At 37.3% G+C, this 19504-nt stretch overlaps 1 protein-coding gene across 7 annotated transcripts in view; it reads right to left on the bottom strand.

Moving 5' to 3' along the window:
* Positions 1 to 19504, bottom strand: part of LOC110456386 (glutamate receptor ionotropic, kainate 2-like) — a 105767-nt gene that overhangs the window by 31217 nt on the left and 55046 nt on the right. For all 7 annotated transcript variants that reach the window (XM_021507093.1, XM_021507091.1, XM_021507088.1 and 4 more), the window contains one exon: positions 1028 to 1183. In XM_021507093.1, coding sequence (XP_021362768.1) covers positions 1028 to 1183 — 156 coding nt within the window. The remainder of the gene's footprint in view (positions 1 to 1027; positions 1184 to 19504) is intronic.

The raw sequence follows: 19504 nt of genomic DNA, 5'->3' as shown, positions 1-19504 counted from the left end.
CGATAAAAGAACCGTTGTTTTATTTCATGAAAAACAAAGCATTTGTTGAAGCCACATGGCCTTAGACTTTCAGCGCACAGTAATACAATTCTATTGGATTGACTATCATTGAAAAACCTACTGTAGTTCGTAATAAATTCGTTTTATTGATTTCACTTGCGCAAATAAAATAAACAGAGTTTGTTCCGAGACATTATCTCATTGCGCGGAGTCACTCTTGAATGGCAACTAAGGTCCTTGAAGACCAATTCAAACATTCCTGTTATTTCACTCCTTCTTTTGTCAGAGCATTGTGTACCAGTGATGACACAAAGTAATGGAGTAAACCATCCAGACTCTATGTCGGCAGTTTATAATGTTAATTGTTTTTTTATAATTATTAAAATGTGCTATGTGCATTATAGCAGGAAGAAGCTAGCCCTATACTCCCTCAAGATACCTGGAATAGATAAGGTAGTACTTGGTAAAATCATCTAGATCTGAAAACGCAGGAGTGTGTCATTACCAAAAACTGGCATAGGTGCGGGAACCTTTCTTGTTGTTGGCTGAAGGATTGTCTTAATTATGCTTGTACAAGAATGTGTGTCCCTGTTATCGAAGATGTGCCTGAAACACCGTTACGCGTCTTGTGCCATTTAGGTGTGTCTGGCTTGTCAGCGGGTCATCATGTTTCAAAGTGTATTGGCATGGTTCTTCATGTATTCAGACAGCTGGTCAAAGTTGCGTAAATTGGCTTGCTTATATATTCGATGCGGTACTATGATTTCATTATTTAGAATAACATGATTGTATCGATACACTTTGTCTCCCCCAGTGTTGTAATATGCAGTATTATAAAGATTTTTAAGCAACGGCTTCATTCATTTTGACGACAAATGTTGTTTTTGTTTTCCCCATTCCTTTTTTGTTAGATTAATACTTACCTTTTACATATATATTTATATATTGGGTTTCGGTACATACCTTTCTTGTTAGATTAATACTTACCTTTTACATATACATCTATATATTGGGTTTCGGTACATACCTTTCTTGTTGGCCTCGAAGCTATCATGAGGTTTAACATCTTGCATCTCATATACAAGTAATGTATGGGATAGAATGTCATTCATCAGGTTAATCTCGTCAATGGCGTGCATCAACGCTAGCTTGGGTCCGGTGTGCTCATTCTCGAACAGCCCACCTAAAGAACAAAGATACGATCAAACCGTTATTTAACAAAGAACAAACATGTATATTATGAACATGTCTCTCACATTTTATCAGTTCTTCCACTTAAATGAGTATCAATTAACTGTGACAATAAGACGATCTGGAGTTTAATTGTTACTCGAGGAAAATGTTTTGTAGAAAACCAAAATATGCACTGTTGTGTAATGAGCGTTGAATAACAGCCAATTAGTGACGATTTAGAAGCTATGATGTAAGTCGGCACATATCCCAAGGTTAACAGTTCATGTCATTGAATCGTTTTGTGTGAATAGTACATGTCAACGCCAAACATCTTTGACAAAAACATATAAATACTCAATTTAAGCATGATAAAAAGGTCAAATATGTATATCAACATGTGCTAAGATAGACGTCATTCATTTTAGCTAGCAGGCTATAATGAGTTTTAAAAAACCGGTATATGTACATGTCTTTGTCGCAGTTTGTGCTGGGGGAGGTTAATCAAAGTACACGTGCCATTTGTCACGGCTTTAGGAACACTATCATCATCTGGCCTTAACCATAGCCAAAAATGATAACAATAATTGCACACGTGTATGTCCTAAAAGATTGGTGATTGGCATGTTCTACGATAGATGTGTATAGAATAGTCAACAAAGTACACTTCAGATCAAACCGCAAAATTGTTGTATTCCGTCTTTTCGTATTGCAGAGTTATCTGCTCTTGTGAGCAGGTATCGATTGTTACGACATTAGTTTGTGTGAGAAAATAACGTCGTTTTCTCAAACATTTATGACGTTACTCTCAGAAACAAATGACGTAACAATCAATACCTGATCACAAGAGCAGATAACTCTGCAATTCGAAAAGACAGAATATACCAATGGCGACCGCATGTTAAAGAAGCCATGATACCAATATAATGTCTGTGTATCGTGATATGTGCCTTTGTTTATTATAACACGACAGATACTGTAAACACAGATTATAGCGCATTTATTTTACTGCATTATCAAGTTTTAAAGATTAGCGCATTGGTTGATTGGCAAACCTACAAAATATATAAAATAGAAATCAATATACGGAAACCTAAATTAGAACAATTATATTTTAGCGCATATGTTACAGCGAAAAGGACTTCTAAAATAGGGTTATTGCGTAAATATGTGCGAATAGTGTGTATGAAAGTGTTTTACAAACAAACACAATAAGTGTTCTAAATTCAATAGTTATCAGAATATATATATAATATATATGTTCACGCGTACTTTCATGTCGCACATTTTCAAATATCTAAATAACCAGCTAACCGTGACAAATGTTGAACATCACATGCAATTAAACTGTAATCTTCACATGTGCACTATAGAATTCCGGATCCGGTACTTCCTGGTAATTGATTTTTGTCACCAATGCGAGCTACATTTAGGATCAGATCTGATAGCTGGACTACTTTGAGACACATCATGTCTTTTAAATAAAAAGGCCTGCATGTATTCAATGATGGGTTGAGTGTTAAGTATCCGATCAAATCAATACTGGTATCCATGTTCCTTTTATGTTAAAGCAGCAGTTTAACAATATTTTTCATGTTTAATTACTTCTGACGCACACACTCATATTTCGTACGATTGAAAAATCTTGTATACAATGAACAAACAATATTTATGACGATCCTAATAAAAACAAGTTTACTCACGGTTATAATTCCAATCAAGTTATTAACATATAATATTCAAAGTATCATTTATAAATCACGGTAAATATTGCCCCCCACCCCCCTCCTTCCCCAGGGGGTAAACGTGAGACCCTAGGGTCATAAACCCTAAGACCATTCCATCTATGAAGAGTGTTTTATTCTACCATATCTGGGTCTTGAGAAGAATATTTTTGAAATTTCAGTCAATTCAACCCTTTTTGGCCCCACCCATCAGCCCCTGGGGGTCAGCCAGGGATATTGTGTGCATACTATCAAACTGCTACCTAATACTGATAATTGAATTACTTCCAATAGAAATTAAACAAATGTTGGTCCAAAATGCGATTTCTCTATTATAAACTATAGTTAAGTTTACCCCCTCCCCAGGGGGAAACGTGAGACCCCAGGGTCATGAAATTCACAATTTTGGTAAAACACCTTAAGACCCTTGAAGCTATGAAGAGTATTTGATTCTACCATATCTGAGTCTTGAGAATAAGATTTTTGAAATTTCAGTCAATTCGACCCTTTTTGGCCCCACCCATCAGCCCCGGGGGGTCCGTCAGGGCTCATATGTGCATACCACCAAACTGCTACCCAATACCGATAATGCTAACCAAAATTGAATTACCTCCAATGGCAATTAAACAAATGTTAGTCCAAACTGTGATTTCCCTATATAAACTATCGTAAAGTTTACCCCCTCCCAAAGGGGGAAACGTGAGATCCAAGGGTCATGATCACAATTTTGGTAAAACACCTTAAGACCCTTCCATCTATGAAGAGTATTTGATTCTAACCTATCTGGGTCTTGAGAGAAGATTTTTGAAATTTCAGTCAATTCGACCCTTTTTGGCCCCACCCATCAGCCCCTGGGGGTCAGTCAGGGCTGATATGTGCATACTATCAAACTGCTACCTAATACTGATAATGCTAACCTAAATTGAATTACTTCCAATGGAAATTAAACAAATGATGGTCCAAAATGTGATTTCCCTATATAAACTATAGTAACGTTTACCCCCACCCCAGGGAGAAACGTGAGACCCCAGGGTCGTGAAATTCACAATTTTGGTAAAGCACCCTAAGACCCTTCCATCTATGAAGAATATTTGATTCTACCATATCCGGGGCTAGTATTCATGAAACCGTTCTCATGCTCCAGCATGGATTTTGTGCTCAAACCAACATTCTTGTAATTATAACTGATCACTAAATCATGCCAAATGATCAAAACGTCAAATGGAAACATTGAAAACAGTATTCGACTGTAATTCTATGCAAAGTTTTTCCAAATCATTGACAAAATAAAATTGTATTATCAAATTATAACCGGAACAAGAAATCAGGCTTGGGCACAAAATCCATGCTTGAGCATGAGAACGGTTTCATGAATACGGGCCCGGGTCTTGAGAGGAAGCTTTTTGATTTTTTAGCCAATTTGACCCTTTTTGGCCCCGCCCCTCAGACCCCTGGGGGTTGGGGACCAAATCGGCCAATATTTTTCGTTGACCATTGGCCAAGGAGGGTTTCTGCAAAATTTCATTGAAATTGGTTAAGGGGTTTTTGAAGTCGAAAATGTAAATTGTTTACGGACGCACGACGGACGACGGACGACCTCGGACAAAAGGCGATCGCAATAGGTCACTTAAGACTTTGTCTCAGGTGACCTAAAAACTGCTGAGCATGCTTAACGAATCTAACGTCTCAGTTTTTTCCTAATTTCCCATTAGATAAATATGAAACGAGCTTGGTGTGGCAATTCCAGAGAATTAGTAGAAGGTCATCTTCAAAAAAATAATTGATAAACTAAAACGGAGTGGCATCACATGACGATAATTTGTAGACTCCAGATCGATGAAGTTACCATAGGAACCCTTTATAGCGCATTCCTATGTTATATAGATGGATCCCTTCGGTATGTGATAACGTTTGACAGGGGATGTAGACTGATCAAAAACTTGAGAATACTGACGCTGATCTTACAAGTAATTACTTAATCATATACAGTTTTAGAAGTTTCTAGTGCCAAAGCGTTGTCCATAAGTCTTTTCCCTAGCCTCTCCGACCCCCTCCGAGTAGGTGTTTATCGAGTGTATTTCTGGAAAGTCACGGTGTATGTGAAATACACGTGGCTGAGGAGATACATCACTGTTGTTGTAGACTCCGACATTCCCTCAAACACGCCGCCATCTTGGCATGTGGTCGTTTTGAGGAATAACAGCCAACAATACAAGCGCAAAACTGACATCAGACAAGCAACTGTTCGGCACGTGCATCATGCACTTAATTAGTTACATCACGTGTTTATATTGAAGTCCGTGCTCTCTGCATACCCTTACAATAATATTGACATATCAGAGATGATCCAAGGAATAATTATCACAAATGTGCTGCTGGTGTTTCACTCATGTCTTTATAACGAAGAAAACACAGATAGCAAATTAGCGGGATACTTTTTGACGTAACAGCAGGAAGGCACCGCGGCATACTGAAGGATACGGAGTAATGGCGATCATCAGGTCTACTAGGGTATATCTAATGAATACGTATACATAACTATACCGTATATCTTGCGTGGTACAATTTGCTCGTCCTACATGAACAGGAACATACAGTTACACATCGAAATACATAAAACAAAGTAAACGCATTACCAGGATTATAAACACATGTACATTTTTCTGTCAAGCGTCGATGGCACGGGATTGGCAGATAGAGTCTATACGTTTGGCCAGCTGTTGACGCAGTTACACAAATACAACAGTACAAATGTGACAGGTAGATAAACGTGAGAGCAGACAGAGAATGTCGTGTAGCGGTGTCCACAGAACGTGTTTATAAAATGTAATTACACCAACAACATGAATGCAAGGTACTAGTTAAGATGTATATCCGACATGGCATGTTGTCCTAAACATCAATTCTGCATGTTTTGATGTGAAAACATGCACATCCTACTTGGCATATTGTCTTCAAACTGTATTGTATAAGCGTTGTCTAAAAACACAGGTACGTCCCGTGTGCTTTGTATGGGAGGTACGAACCAGAATGTGAATACCGTGAATATGAAGAATACATCAATTTTGACAATACAGAAGGTGATCGGACGCTCGAAAAGCAGCTTGACGTAGATTAACACCATGATAAATGGACCCCTCACCTCTGACCTTTCACCCTGTTTTGCATGAAGCGATTATGATGCAACTCGGATTCAATCCCAACAGTTGTTGATATAATAACTGTCCAAATGGACAGTTCCAATCAGAACACGGGATAAAAAATACACGCTAATATAGTTTTCCCCATTTTATTCTAAGTTATAATCCCGTTTCAGCCGTGATCTTTATCTATCACCGGGGAATGACAACTAGCGCCCGCTAAATTTGAAGCACTCTTATGCAATGATATTATACACTTGTTTGTCACATTACTGGTTTTAGTTTTATTAATACTTTCATATTGAATTTATTTCAGAACAATATTTTACTGCATATTACCAAAAGCATATAAGGACATCCCTGTGTATCTCTGTTTACAACCAGAGAGGTGCATGACTAAAGCATGATACATCTCAACCCCTGTGGTGAGATTCTTTAATCTCAAAGACTGGGTTTTCCAGGTCATTCCAGAATATATTACCTTTCGGATACTCATTCTATTTATCATTATCCATTACCAATTCTTCCATCAAACATTGATAGAAATTTATATCTAACTTATACGGCAGCTGTGAATTATTTTGTAAGCATTTTTAAAATGCATCAGATAGTTGAAAACTTCATTTTGTAAACCTCAACTATACATGACAAATGTCCTAATTCAACTGCGAACGTTTAAAACACAACGTTTTAATGAGGTCTTAGAGGATAAATGGCAAGTCAATAACCTAGGCACAGCATTCAGTTTTTTGGCCGTGTGCGTTACAAATTGTTCGTTAGTTTCTGTGATCCGTAAAATCGAAACAACTTAGCACTCACTTAGGACCAGCACTGAAGTCTGTCTATCGAATTTTCTCTGCGGAAATTACTTTTACAAGAAATATTGTCAGTCTGATTAGATGGCTAATTATTTATACGGACGATAATTGGTCAATTCCCCAAGAAAAGTTTGATAATATTAGAGCTAACTGTTTTGTATCGTCATTCAAGATCACCCAGGCTGCTAAACCATATAACCACAGCTACCGTAGCCTCTGTGATAGAGGTCAAACTGAGAATCACCATTCTCTAGTTGTCACGTCTGTAAATGTTACTGCAGGCATCGACAGAAACTGGCATTAGGGAACCCTAGAGCACCAGTGTCGGCAGGCATAGCCTCGTGAATCTAATGACTGCTGGGACCTTTCCGTACATTCCAATAAGTCTATGAATAGCTACCGATATCAACAATTGTAAAAACGAAGCTAATATTACTGTGAACAGGTCTTTCCCATATAGAATATATAACTCGTATACTAGAATTGTATATGCTTTCTTTTCTACGCATCTCTATATAATATCCACACTTCCTATGCATCAAATCTGTAAAGGCTCGTTATATTCTTTGTTGTGCTACCAATGCCTTCATACTAGAATATAGTTAGTTCTTAAAACACTATAGCTCTAATATTTATTTTTGTTACACCTCAAGTGAATTTCTAGCTATTTGATTGGTTGGGAGAAAATTAAACAAAAATCTCTGTCACACTCCGAAAATACATTGGTTTTAAGGAGCGCGGGTGATATTGCCATGAGACAGTAAAACATATCACATGCGCGAAAAATGTGCGTTCACCGCTTCGTTTCCCCACCGTGATGGTCACAAGAACGTTTGACGGCAACAGCGAATTTTATCAAGCGTCGCTGCGATAGCGATTGTTAACAGAAGACTATCAACAAACAAGATGTCATTATCGAGGTTTGCTGCCTTTTCTGAGCTTCATATTTATATACTATACCATACATGTCTGTTGTCTAATATCTGTATAAAGTACATATTTTTCCTCGATAATTCGAATTCACGAAAGTAACAATAACATATATCCATTCCTCAATAAAAGCGTCAAAAGAATAATAATCGGCAACATCTATTAGGTGCACTATCCCGTCTCTCCGAAAACTAGAGCTATGAGATATATTTCACCATATATAAGAGCTCGGAACATTTTAACTGTATAAGTTTGCACTCGCATATCTGGATAGCCTAGATTATCTCAAGGTCATGTGTTGGTCCCATGGGAATTTTTTTATGAGTAAAGATTTTTCTTTTCTGCCAATAACAATGTTGTAGAAGTAGGGATGAGAAAAGTTTTCCTAATATTTTCCTAGTCTTTCTCTCTGCTTAACAGTCATATGTCTGTGGACGTTTCTGACGTGTATATTTTGTAGTAATATTACATACTGACAATATCACTGTTATTGTCTTATAATTTAATCTTGCTTGAAACAAGCATTTGCATTGGCTTAAAAATTTATTTTATCAGTCCATAACGTAAAAAATGACGTCGCCGTTTGTAACGTCGCTTTTGATTGGCTGATACGGCGGCGTTATATTTTTAAGAGAAAAGAGTCCATCAATAAAAGTGGATTTCCACAGGGATTGTGTATAGTTGATTTAATTATAAGGGATTGGCTTGAATATATTGTTTATGTTATGGAGCTATACTCTCATCATAAACCGCTTCGCGGTTTATTTAGAGAACACTCCGGTTTTTTGTGGTATATCTCCATAACATGAAAAATATTTTCAAGTAAATCCTTAAACATTTGTGTTTCGTTTTGTTTAAGTGTGCCGCTCACTGTATACTCGTATCTCCTTGTACACTTCATTCCCTTGCCCTCGAGTAATAACTACTCTACTTATTTCCATTTCTTCGTTTTCTGTTTAATCTTTATTGACTTACATTTGTTCCGATGTCGATCTACTTTGCATTGCTCATGCATATTCATGGTAACCAATGTTTAGTTTTAGACTCTCAGTTTGATATACATGTACGTATTATATCTGTTGTCTTTTTAATTAAAATGAAGAAAACAGACTATGGTGCCCTTTAGTTTCTTACAATCTGCACGTTTGCTTTAAGTGTTTTATGGTATGTCGGTTCGTGTTTGAGATCAATATTGATCAAATTAGTGACAATAACGAAGAGTTGACAACTGTAAAATTAGAACACTGATCTTCATCGGAAACCTGGAATAGTTTTATAGTCCGATTATATAAGTAATTGTATGTAGAGCACCATCCGAGGAAGGCGGGGTTCCCATCAACCTGTGAGCGCTCAGACATGTAGACGACTTAATCAATTAAGCTCATTTCGTGGTTTTTATCAACATCTGTTGAAACAATATTTATCAAATGGTACGAATGTAAATTGAAGCTGTCAAATCAATATCGAACTTCCCTACCTCTGACCTCAACAGCTGTTATTACTACAAATTAACGACGCTCCCTGTGTGAATAATTGACTTAAATAGACCACAAAGTACAAAATTATCAGTAAAATTTAAATTACAAAATGATAAAGAGTATACTCCTGCAAAAACTAATTCTTCTGTTGTTGAGTAAATGAGATGGTAAAGATTGTCTGCCATGTCGACAGCTTGGGAGAAGATCGAACTCTCTATGGACGCCTCTAGTTGCCAATTATTAACGGCAACATCCTGTTCTTACACGTGAATATATGTTTAACGGTCATTTGCTAAAATAGCGTGTTTATTTACCGTCAGGTTTTATTCTGTCGATATTCTACTACTGGTGCTGCACTTTAAAACAGCAAAAAAACACTATTTGATTAAATGATTTCAATTTGCATACTACATAGCGTGACAGCCATCAGGAACATATGGTCGTGTTGTGTTTTCTGTTTACATCAATACCATCGACCTTGGGGTTAAATAATGACATTTTACATATTCAATATGATTTAGCAAATTCCTCTGATCAATCTTATCGTATTTGTATTCTCCTGAAATATAATCCCGTTAAATTGATACTATTTGAAAATCAAATTGCAATCGTCAATCTTTTTGTTTTGCATCGTGACTAAACTGCGTTACTCAAAATTCAAAAGGACCAGCATGATGCTGTTTTGATGAACAAAAACACAGTTTCTGCAAGAGTAGCATGTTTGTAATTCAGCGGTACACGTGGTCAAAACATGTACAGCACGCAAGATAAAACGTAAAGTTGATATCTATATATGACAGAGAGCAATAACAAAATAACTGTTACGAAAAGCGTCGTAAAATGCATGGTGTTGCCTAGAATTTCACTGCAAAGCTATACTACTTATTTAGTATATGATGTAAAAACTATGAAATGCTCTTTTATTACAGTTTCTGTATCATTAATATCTGATTGTTTACCCCATAGTAAATGTAAGTTATGCTATCCGATTCATTTGCTACTGATGTTTTTCAATCGTTTAGTTTGTTTGGTGTATTCGTTTGTGAGAACGTCTAATTTTAGTGTTGCCTGGTCCTAAATGAATTAAACTGTCGATGGGCCGTAAAACAATACAAAACACAGATGCAGAAACAAGCTTGTTAAACATGCAATACCGGTACAGTATACAATAATTCAGCCAATACCAGGTATCGTCTATTCCAAACCGAATTACTGCGAGTCATTGTTTGACTGTGCCGGCAGAACAGCGTAAGGAAAACATACTCATACATGAGGAAATTGAACGATTTGATCAAATAAGGGATGTGATAGATACTACCCGTTTAGCCCTTCTGCCCGGTATTAAAATATTAATTACAGCTCAATTGCAACTTTCTTTTCCATGTTGCTATAGGCGGATGGTCATTTTACGCATGAACACCATCTATGGATTATGTAGAATTTACGCTGCTGGGATTTCCAATTCCGCATAGGTATAATTATAAGATTTCGGGTCGCCTTTATTCCCGGAACCTGCATGTCGATATGTATCAGGTAAAACCTGTATGTTTGGCTCTTCCCTCAATGAATCAAGGTAAAAGAAATTGCGCGACCTTGACCATTCACGATAATAAAAGTAAAAAGCAAATCTGATCAGGGATGTCCCCATCTGTAATAGTTACGTTATCTCTAGTCGTGTTTCCTATCTGATTTACCCAGCCTATCCCACCTACACCCTTAAATACCGTTGTTCGACACCAACCTTAGCCATGTATTTGAAGACCGTATTTGCAGACCCAAGATTTGGACACAGGTTCCGCTAACCATGTGGTGGCTAGAATTTACGGCTGTGGCTGAACGGATTCTGTGTGTGAAATTGTATTGATTTTAATCCACTGGTTACTTTCCAGTGTGAAGTATGAAAATGAGGAAGATTAAAGGAACAACTCCGTTACTTCTGTTTACTGAATCGACAGAAATGAAATAACCGTTACTGTATCCCTGGTCAAGGTATCATACTTCTTGTATGTTATTTGTGTTAATGATTTAACTGTGTATCAAAACCATTTTGTCTTTATACAGTTTAAGATATCGTTTATCTTGGGTTGGATAACCACCAGTTTTGAACCGCCAAATGTCATCTAGAAAGATGAGCATGTTGTTTTTAAAACCTCGGCAGAGAAGTTGGCCTACTTCACCGCACAATAAATTTGACTTAGAGACATTGTCCAATTTATCAAACGCCTACAAGAGTAAAACGGAGCTAGAGTGTATTTTCTAATTTTCTAGTCCTGTTGCATGTAATCGATCCTTGGAATTATATTTTATGTTCATATTTGCATAAGTTTAACGTTAAGTTCGAGAACGCCGCCACATTGGCAAAGTCTGTCTAGAAGAACTGGGATCGGTGACTATCAGTCTGGTTAACCGTCCTCCGTGAGAAGGTCTATCAGTAAAAAACATTATAATCTTTTTTTATTTGTTATACAAGTACCAGTAAATCACAAATAGCAAAAGGTATTGTTCTTCAATACCGACTGATCAGCATGTTAAAATAAAGAAGTACAATGTATAAAGGCAGGGTACACGATCTTTACAATACAACAATGTTCGTACCTGGTACTCAACTTCATACCAGGTCTGTGTCACATAGAACGAGACATTTAACACTAATTAGCTCAGGTCATGATGCCTAGGACGTAAATATCACCAAACAGTATACCTTGCCAATAAATTACAAAAACATGTTCCATTTTATACATAAATGTTCATCACGGAAATACGAAATTTATCATAGTTATAGTTGTTTTCCGGTACAGGAACCACTGTAGTTCGTCTACATCGGACTCTATTACTCATTCTAAAGTTTTAACGGTCACTTCCTATCATAGTCGCTTTATAATTATAAAACATGTCCTGATTTGTCCATGCTTCGTCCATTTTTAAAAGTGTTTGTGTTAGGGGAAGATACCACGTTTACTGGAAGGCTGTTCCAACGTTTTGTAGTTCTGATAGTGAAATTGCTTTTCCATGTTCATATTAAGTAATTATCGTCTAAATCAACATGTATGTGAGACAGAATGAGGTGAGGATAGTTTGTACAACAAATCATTGAAATCGTTATTTAGTATCCTGCTAGAGACAGCTCAAACGAAAGTTTAAAGAATCTGTATTAATAGTCACAGAATGAGGAACTAGAGTGAGACCGTTTCTTCGACCGTGTCTAAATATCAGACACAAGACATACCGGGGTAGCACTCTAAGGGTTACTAACGTCATCGGAAGAAAATGTGAAAATAATATTTTCACAAATGTTTAAGCATGCCTTTAGCTAGACTAGAGTGAAGACCTCGGCTACATGTATATGTATAGTACAATGCTATCGCCGATAAGCCACTAGTTCTATTCAAGGACTATTGATCAGCACAGTGCGATGTTAGTGAGACAGACTGGAAATATGCTATTTACAGAATGTCCATTACAAAGTCTGATATAATGGATAGATAGACGACAGTAATTACCACGGCCGGAACAAAAAAAACGCCAAAAAATTCGGGAAATATACGGCAACTCTCTACATATCTATATTGATTGTTCATGAACTGCGCATTTGCCTATAATACAATTCAGGGGAAATATTCTCATATTATTTAGCACAAAATATTATCCTGCATGTCAAAAGCGATAATTCTGACAAAAAATATTTTTTTCCAGTCAATGCTTTAGATATAAAGTAACTTTCACAATATGGGGTTTATTATAACGATATATATGATATCATAAACGGTAAACAAATCCATCTTGTGTCTCACAGGTTGTATGTCTCACCGGTTGTATGTCTCATGGGTCTCCATTCCTGGGATGGCCCCATCTGCCTTTGCAATATCTGCAAAGAGTGATACTTCATACTGTGCCCTGGTTACCTCTGCCACCTAACATTTTGGATTGTGTGATACTTTCATTGTCTTATCTCATTTCTTACATGTTTTAATTCTATTCTATATTTTTGCTGCATCTTATTTGTATTTTAATTCCATATATTCTAAAATATAATTTTTTACAAAACTTGATAAATTTTGTTAATTGATTTCGGTATCATTTTTAATTCACACTATAATAGTGTATATTCTGTCCATTTTTATTCTTTACTATATTAGCATTGTATAAACTTGATAAATTTTGTTAATTGATTCCTAAGTCCTAAGTAATTCTTGTGTGATATACAAGTATTCATTCACTATTAACTATGTCTTTTATTTACCTATTCTGAATACTACTTATCTGTGATCACATTTAATGCTTTTCATATATTAACACTGTTTATATATATATATATCCCGGGGGCCTTTGTAGGTAGGGGACTCCCAATCACTTAGAAACCTGGGATATGTATACTTTCTTTTTCTGTGATAATTATTACTGGGTTTTTTATTAATATATGTGATTATCTCCCTTTACTTGTAATATACTATGTTATTGTTATTTCTACATATGTTTGTCGCAATAATAGCTCTCAAGAGCTAATGCTCCTTGTTTACCTGTATGCGACATTAAATAAAGTTTCTTGTATCTTGTATGTCTCAAAGGTTGTATGTCTCACAGGTTGTATGTCTCACAGCTTGTATGTCTCACAGGTTGTATGTCTCACGGGTCGTATGTCTCACAGGCTTGTCTCACAGGTTGTATGTCTCACAGGCTGTATGTCTCACCGGTTGTATGTCTCACAGGTTGTATGTCTCACCGGTTGAATGTCTCACAGGATGTATGTCTCAAGGGCTGTATGTCTCACAGGTTGTATGTCTCACATGTTGTATGTCTCACAGGTTGTATGTCTCACGTGTCGTATGTCTCACAGGCTGTATGTCTCACTGGTTGTATGTATCACAGGCTGTATGTCTCACATATTGTATGTCTCACAGGATGTATGTCTCACGGGTCGTATGTCTCACAGGTTGTATGTCTCACAGGTTGTATGTCTCACAGGCTGTATGTCTCACAGGTTGAATGTCTCACGGGTCGTATGTCTCACATGCTTGTCTCACAGGTTGTATGTCTCACGGGTTGTGTGTCTCATAGGTCGTATGTCTCACAGGCTGTATGTCTCACAGGTTGTATGTCTCACAGGTTGTATGTCTCACAGGTTGTATGTCTCACAGGTTGTATGTCTCACAGGTTGTATGTCTCACAGGTTGTATGTCTCACAGGTTGTATGTCTCACAGGTTGTATGTCTCACAGGTTGTATGTCTCACAGGTTGTATGTCTCACAGGTTGTATGTCTCACAGGTTGTATGTCTCACAGGTTGTATGTCTCACAGGTTGTATGTCTCACAGGTTGTATGTCTCACAGGTTGTATGTCTCACAGGTTGTATGTCTCACAGGTTGTATGTCTCACAGGTTGTATGTCTCACAGGTTGTATGTCTCACAGGTTGTATGTCTCACAGGTTGTATGTCTCACAGGTTGTATGTCTCACAGGTTGTATGTCTCACAGGATGTATGTCTCACGGGATGTATGTCTCACGGGTTGTATGTCTCACAGGTTGTATGTCTCACAGGTTGTATGTCTCACAGGCTGTATGTCTCACAGGTTGTATGTCTCACGGGTCGTATGTCTCACATGCTTGTCTCACAGGTTGTATGTCTCACGGGTTGTGTGTATCATGGGTCGTATGTCTAACAGACTGTATGTCTCACCGGTTGTATGTCTCACAGGTTGAATGTCTCACAGGTTGAATGTCTCACGGGTCGTATGCCTCACAGGCTGTATGTCTCACCGTTTGTATGTCTCACAGGTTGTATGTCTCACCGGTTGTATGTCTCACAGGATGTATGTCTCACAGATTGTTTGTCCCACAGGTTGTATGTCTGACAGGCTGTATGTCTCAAGGGCTGTATGTCTCAAGGGTTGTATGTCTCACAGGTTGTATGTCTCACGGGTCGTATGTCTCACAGGCTGTATGTCTCACAGGCTGTATGTCTCACAGGTTATATGTCTCACAGGATGTATGTCTCACAGGCTGTATGTCTCACAGGTTGTATGTCTCACAGGTTGTATGTCTCACAGGTTGTATGTCTCACGTGTCGTATGTCTCACAGGCTGTATGTCTCACTGGTTGTATGTATCACAGGTTGTATGTCTCACATATTGTATGTCTCACAGGATGTATGTCTCAGGGGTCGTATGTCTCACAGGTTGTATGTCTCACAGGTTGTATGTCTCACAGGCTGTATGTCTCACAGGTTGTATGTCTCACGGGTCGTATGTCTCACATGCTTGTCTCACAGGTTGTATGTCTCACGGGTTGTGTGTATCATGGGTCGTATGTCTAACAGACTGTATGTCTCACCGGTTGTATGTCTCACAGGTTGAATGTCTCACAGGTTGAATGTCTCACGGGTCGTATGCCTCACAGGCTGTATGTCTCACCGTTTGTATGTCTCACAGGTTGTATGTCTCACGTGTCGTATGTCTCACAGGCTGTATGTCTCACTGGTTGTATGTATCACAGGTTGTATGTCTCACGGGTCGTATGTCTCACATGCTTGTCTCACAGGTTGTATGTCTCACGGGTTGTGTGTCTCATAGGTCGTATGTCTCACAGGCTGTATGTCTCACAGGCTGTATGTCTGACAGGCTGTATGTCTCACAGGATGTATGTCTCACAGGCTGTATGTCTCACAGGCTGTATGTCTCACAGGTTGTATGTCTCACAGGATGTATGTCTCACGGGTTGTATGTCTCACAGGTTGTATGTCTCACAGGTTGTATGTCTCACAGGTTGTATGTCTCACCTGTCGTATGTCTCACAGGCTGTATGTCTCACTGGTTGTATGTATCACAGGTTGTATGTCTCACATATTGTATATCTCACAGGATGTATGTCTCACAGGTTGTATGTTTCACAGGTTGTATGTCTCACAGGCTGTATGTCTCAAGGGCTGTATGTCTCACAGGCTGTATGTCTCACGGGTCGTATGTCTCACAGGCTGTATGTCTCACAGGCTGTATGTCTCACAGGTTGTTTGTTTCACAGGCTGTATGTCTCACAGGTTGTATGTCTCACAGGTCGTATGTCTCACAGGAGTTGTTCAGTTTCCGAAAGGTTTTTACTTAGTCATGTTTGATTTCTTTTCTCACATTTAGTTTACTTATCCTAATTAATGTCTGTTCGGTTTGATTTTGCTGTTTTTAATAGACCGTTTACTCTATAAGTATTATAATACGGAAAAGGGATTACTCATTTCGTTATCAATGATAAGAATGCTCTTCTCGGATTACCTTCACAATGATGTACGTATACTCCTTTAAGAACGCTCGCCAGCAGCGCGCATTTTAAATTTACCTATTAATTAGTATGCAAAAATCACCATTGTTAAAACAAACTTGAGAAATCGTTTTTCTGAGATGCAGATGTATGCACTAATCCATCGTGACATCAAAACAACAAGAGGGGTATTGTTCCGGGTAGCTTTAAAGATGTGCTCCATTCGAGTTATATGAAATTAAATCTCCGAAAGGCACATATTCTAATGTCATATATGGGATTCATCAATACTGAAATATGAGACCTCAGACACAACAGACTGAAGAACGCCTACGCATGGTTAGTCTCGTATATCGCTTACTACTCGGGTTTGTATTCCTTATATGTAAGGTATCTGCTAATCACTATTTAATTCAATAATAGTTCATTTATTTTCCATACTGACTTAATTAAGATTAAAAACAACGTATGAAACTGCAAGTGTATAACTATGTTTATATAATGTCTAAGAACAAATTGAAAAAAAATGAATTTATTAGAGTAACTAATGTACGAACACGTTAGCTTTAGTCATATAAATATACAGGTGAGTACGCTATTTCCTACTCATCAGAGCAGTACCGACGATAACACTATCTGAATGGGAGTTCAAATGTGTCGCCAGTAATTCATTTCTTATTCAATCACTTCACAATCCATTCTTGTCTATTGGCCATACCCTATCATTAAGACTTGGTCATGCAGTGGTTTTATTTGTCTATATACATTGTATATTTTAACACCGATAATGAATAAATCTACAAGATTTCCCATGTACGGTTTTCATGAATTATTCAATTATGCATGTCTTGCATTCATTGCCGATTTCAGTCTATCTGTCATACTGAGAGTATGTACTTAACACTTTTTGGTACGCACCGTTATATTATATATGAAATATTTACTTGTTAAAAAGTGGAAGCTATATATCCAGATAATACTTAACTACTTATGAAATTAATAAGTCATATCTTCCTCTGTTTTCACATTATGCTTATTACGTTTCCCTTTGCGTGTGGTCCGCAAATTCAGCTGAGAACGCAGCGTTGAACAGTTTCGTGATTAAAGAACTGTTACGGTCACATCCATAAGATACAAATGATAGAAACCGCTGACTCAGACTGTATATTCTAAAATGTTTTAAAGTAGAACAATAAATAGCCTACTTTCGTTTAATCCATAACAGATCGAGTTCATGTTATTTATTGATACTATGTATTTCCGCAGTTTCTCAACTATCTTTCTTATCTATATGACGTCATAACTTGGTGATAATTAGAGTATGGACTAATTATTTACTCTCAGTTGGTCTATTTATAAGTCAAATTAGTATATACGCTTAGCCTCGATGTACTACAGTACGAAGGACCTTGTTTTCTTTGAAGGTAACATTACATTGTAACATATTAAAAAGAGAAGTAACATTATCAAACAGTTTACTCCCTTCAGAAACTCCTGTTATGTTTTCACCGCAAGTGTTTTTATTTTTATTTTGAGAGGTTGTACAAATATGGTATATGGAAAGTTGAATTTACTCTCGGCAGACATCGCGAGTAAAATGTGATACTAAATATCTTCTGAGATGTAACTGTGCATTTAAAACACCTGGACCTGATTGACTTAAATGAGTAAACATCCTGACGTTACCCTTCACCAAGATGCTAATTGATGTACTGGCTACCTGCCCTTGTTTCTTGTCTGTTGAACATTACTTTTTTCGCAAGAAAATAAATATTTTAACACTAAAGGATTCTTGTGAAATCTCTGCTCCCATTTTTCATTGATGCTGAAAAACAAACTATCTAGGGTGTTGACGGGGTGTCTGTGTAAGCTATCGTCTAATTAGCGTTTCCTCGTGGTTTACCTACATCGTAGTATCACTAATCACACATCGCTGATTTCCTCGAAGGTTCCCCGAGGACACAAGCCTAACTATCTTATCCACGTTTTTGGACCCTATACATTTGAAACTGAGGAAAGGGATGGATATATATTTAGGCAGCGGAGAAAGGACATGAGAGCCATATGCTGTCGACATGCAAACTATATGCTGCTAAACAGACGCAAAAACCCTTGCGATTATTTCCCTAGTTTGGAGATAACTGTCTCCGATTCCAACTAAATACTAATACAATCAGTGTAAACTCGTATTTTTGTTTTCTATTAAACACCTTATGTAAATTGTGTTTACCTGTACAAAACGTTTTGGCTGAATACCAAATAAAATGTTTACTTGTAGAAAAGTCTTAAACTAAATACATTGTACCAGTGCAGTGCTAATTTGTTTAACCGAATACATTTTTACTAAATATCCTCACAATGTGTATTTGTACTGTAGGAAACACTTCTACTCTTCATATACAGAGGTACAATAGAATCATGATTATGACATTATCATTGTTATGTATAATATACCAAGTCCAGGCCAATCAGGTCGCAGCCACAAATGTCCCGACATACACCGTGCACGGATTATATTCTAAGCAGTAATCGGATTCCGCACTTCTCTGTATTCCATGGAACAGTCGGATTAACCTTCTTATCTTTCCAACGTGTGTATTATACGAGCTCGGTTTAAATCCATTCAAATAGGAAATCGTATAAATCTAGTTGTGTAATGGTGCCATATAGCATTGCTGCAGCGGTTTAACACATAGTTATGGTTAATTTAATACGGTTCGACTTTGGAAATAATCTGTTTATTTGAAATTGCGCCACTCACATTTGAATAATGCCGCTGCCGATAATTCATATGCGAAGCCAGTAAGAAATATGATATCTCATCTTGACACTCGGATCAATATTTCATACCAAATAAAGTTGTCCCATTTTGATAAAAACAAAATCCGTAATAATAAGAGCAGGAAATAACGTTTCTGACTCGCAATCCAACGCACGTGTACATTTACACAGTTGCACCAGAGAAAAAGATATATTTTAGTTAACATGTTTATGCATAA

The sequence above is a fragment of the Mizuhopecten yessoensis genome, unplaced genomic scaffold (genome assembly GCF_002113885.1).
Source record: "Mizuhopecten yessoensis strain PY_sf001 unplaced genomic scaffold, ASM211388v2 scaffold8745, whole genome shotgun sequence".
In the NCBI taxonomy this organism is placed as follows: domain Eukaryota; kingdom Metazoa; phylum Mollusca; class Bivalvia; order Pectinida; family Pectinidae; genus Mizuhopecten; species Mizuhopecten yessoensis.
The sequence above is the reverse complement of the archived record's forward strand: the minus strand, read 5'-3'. Positions and strand labels throughout refer to the sequence as shown.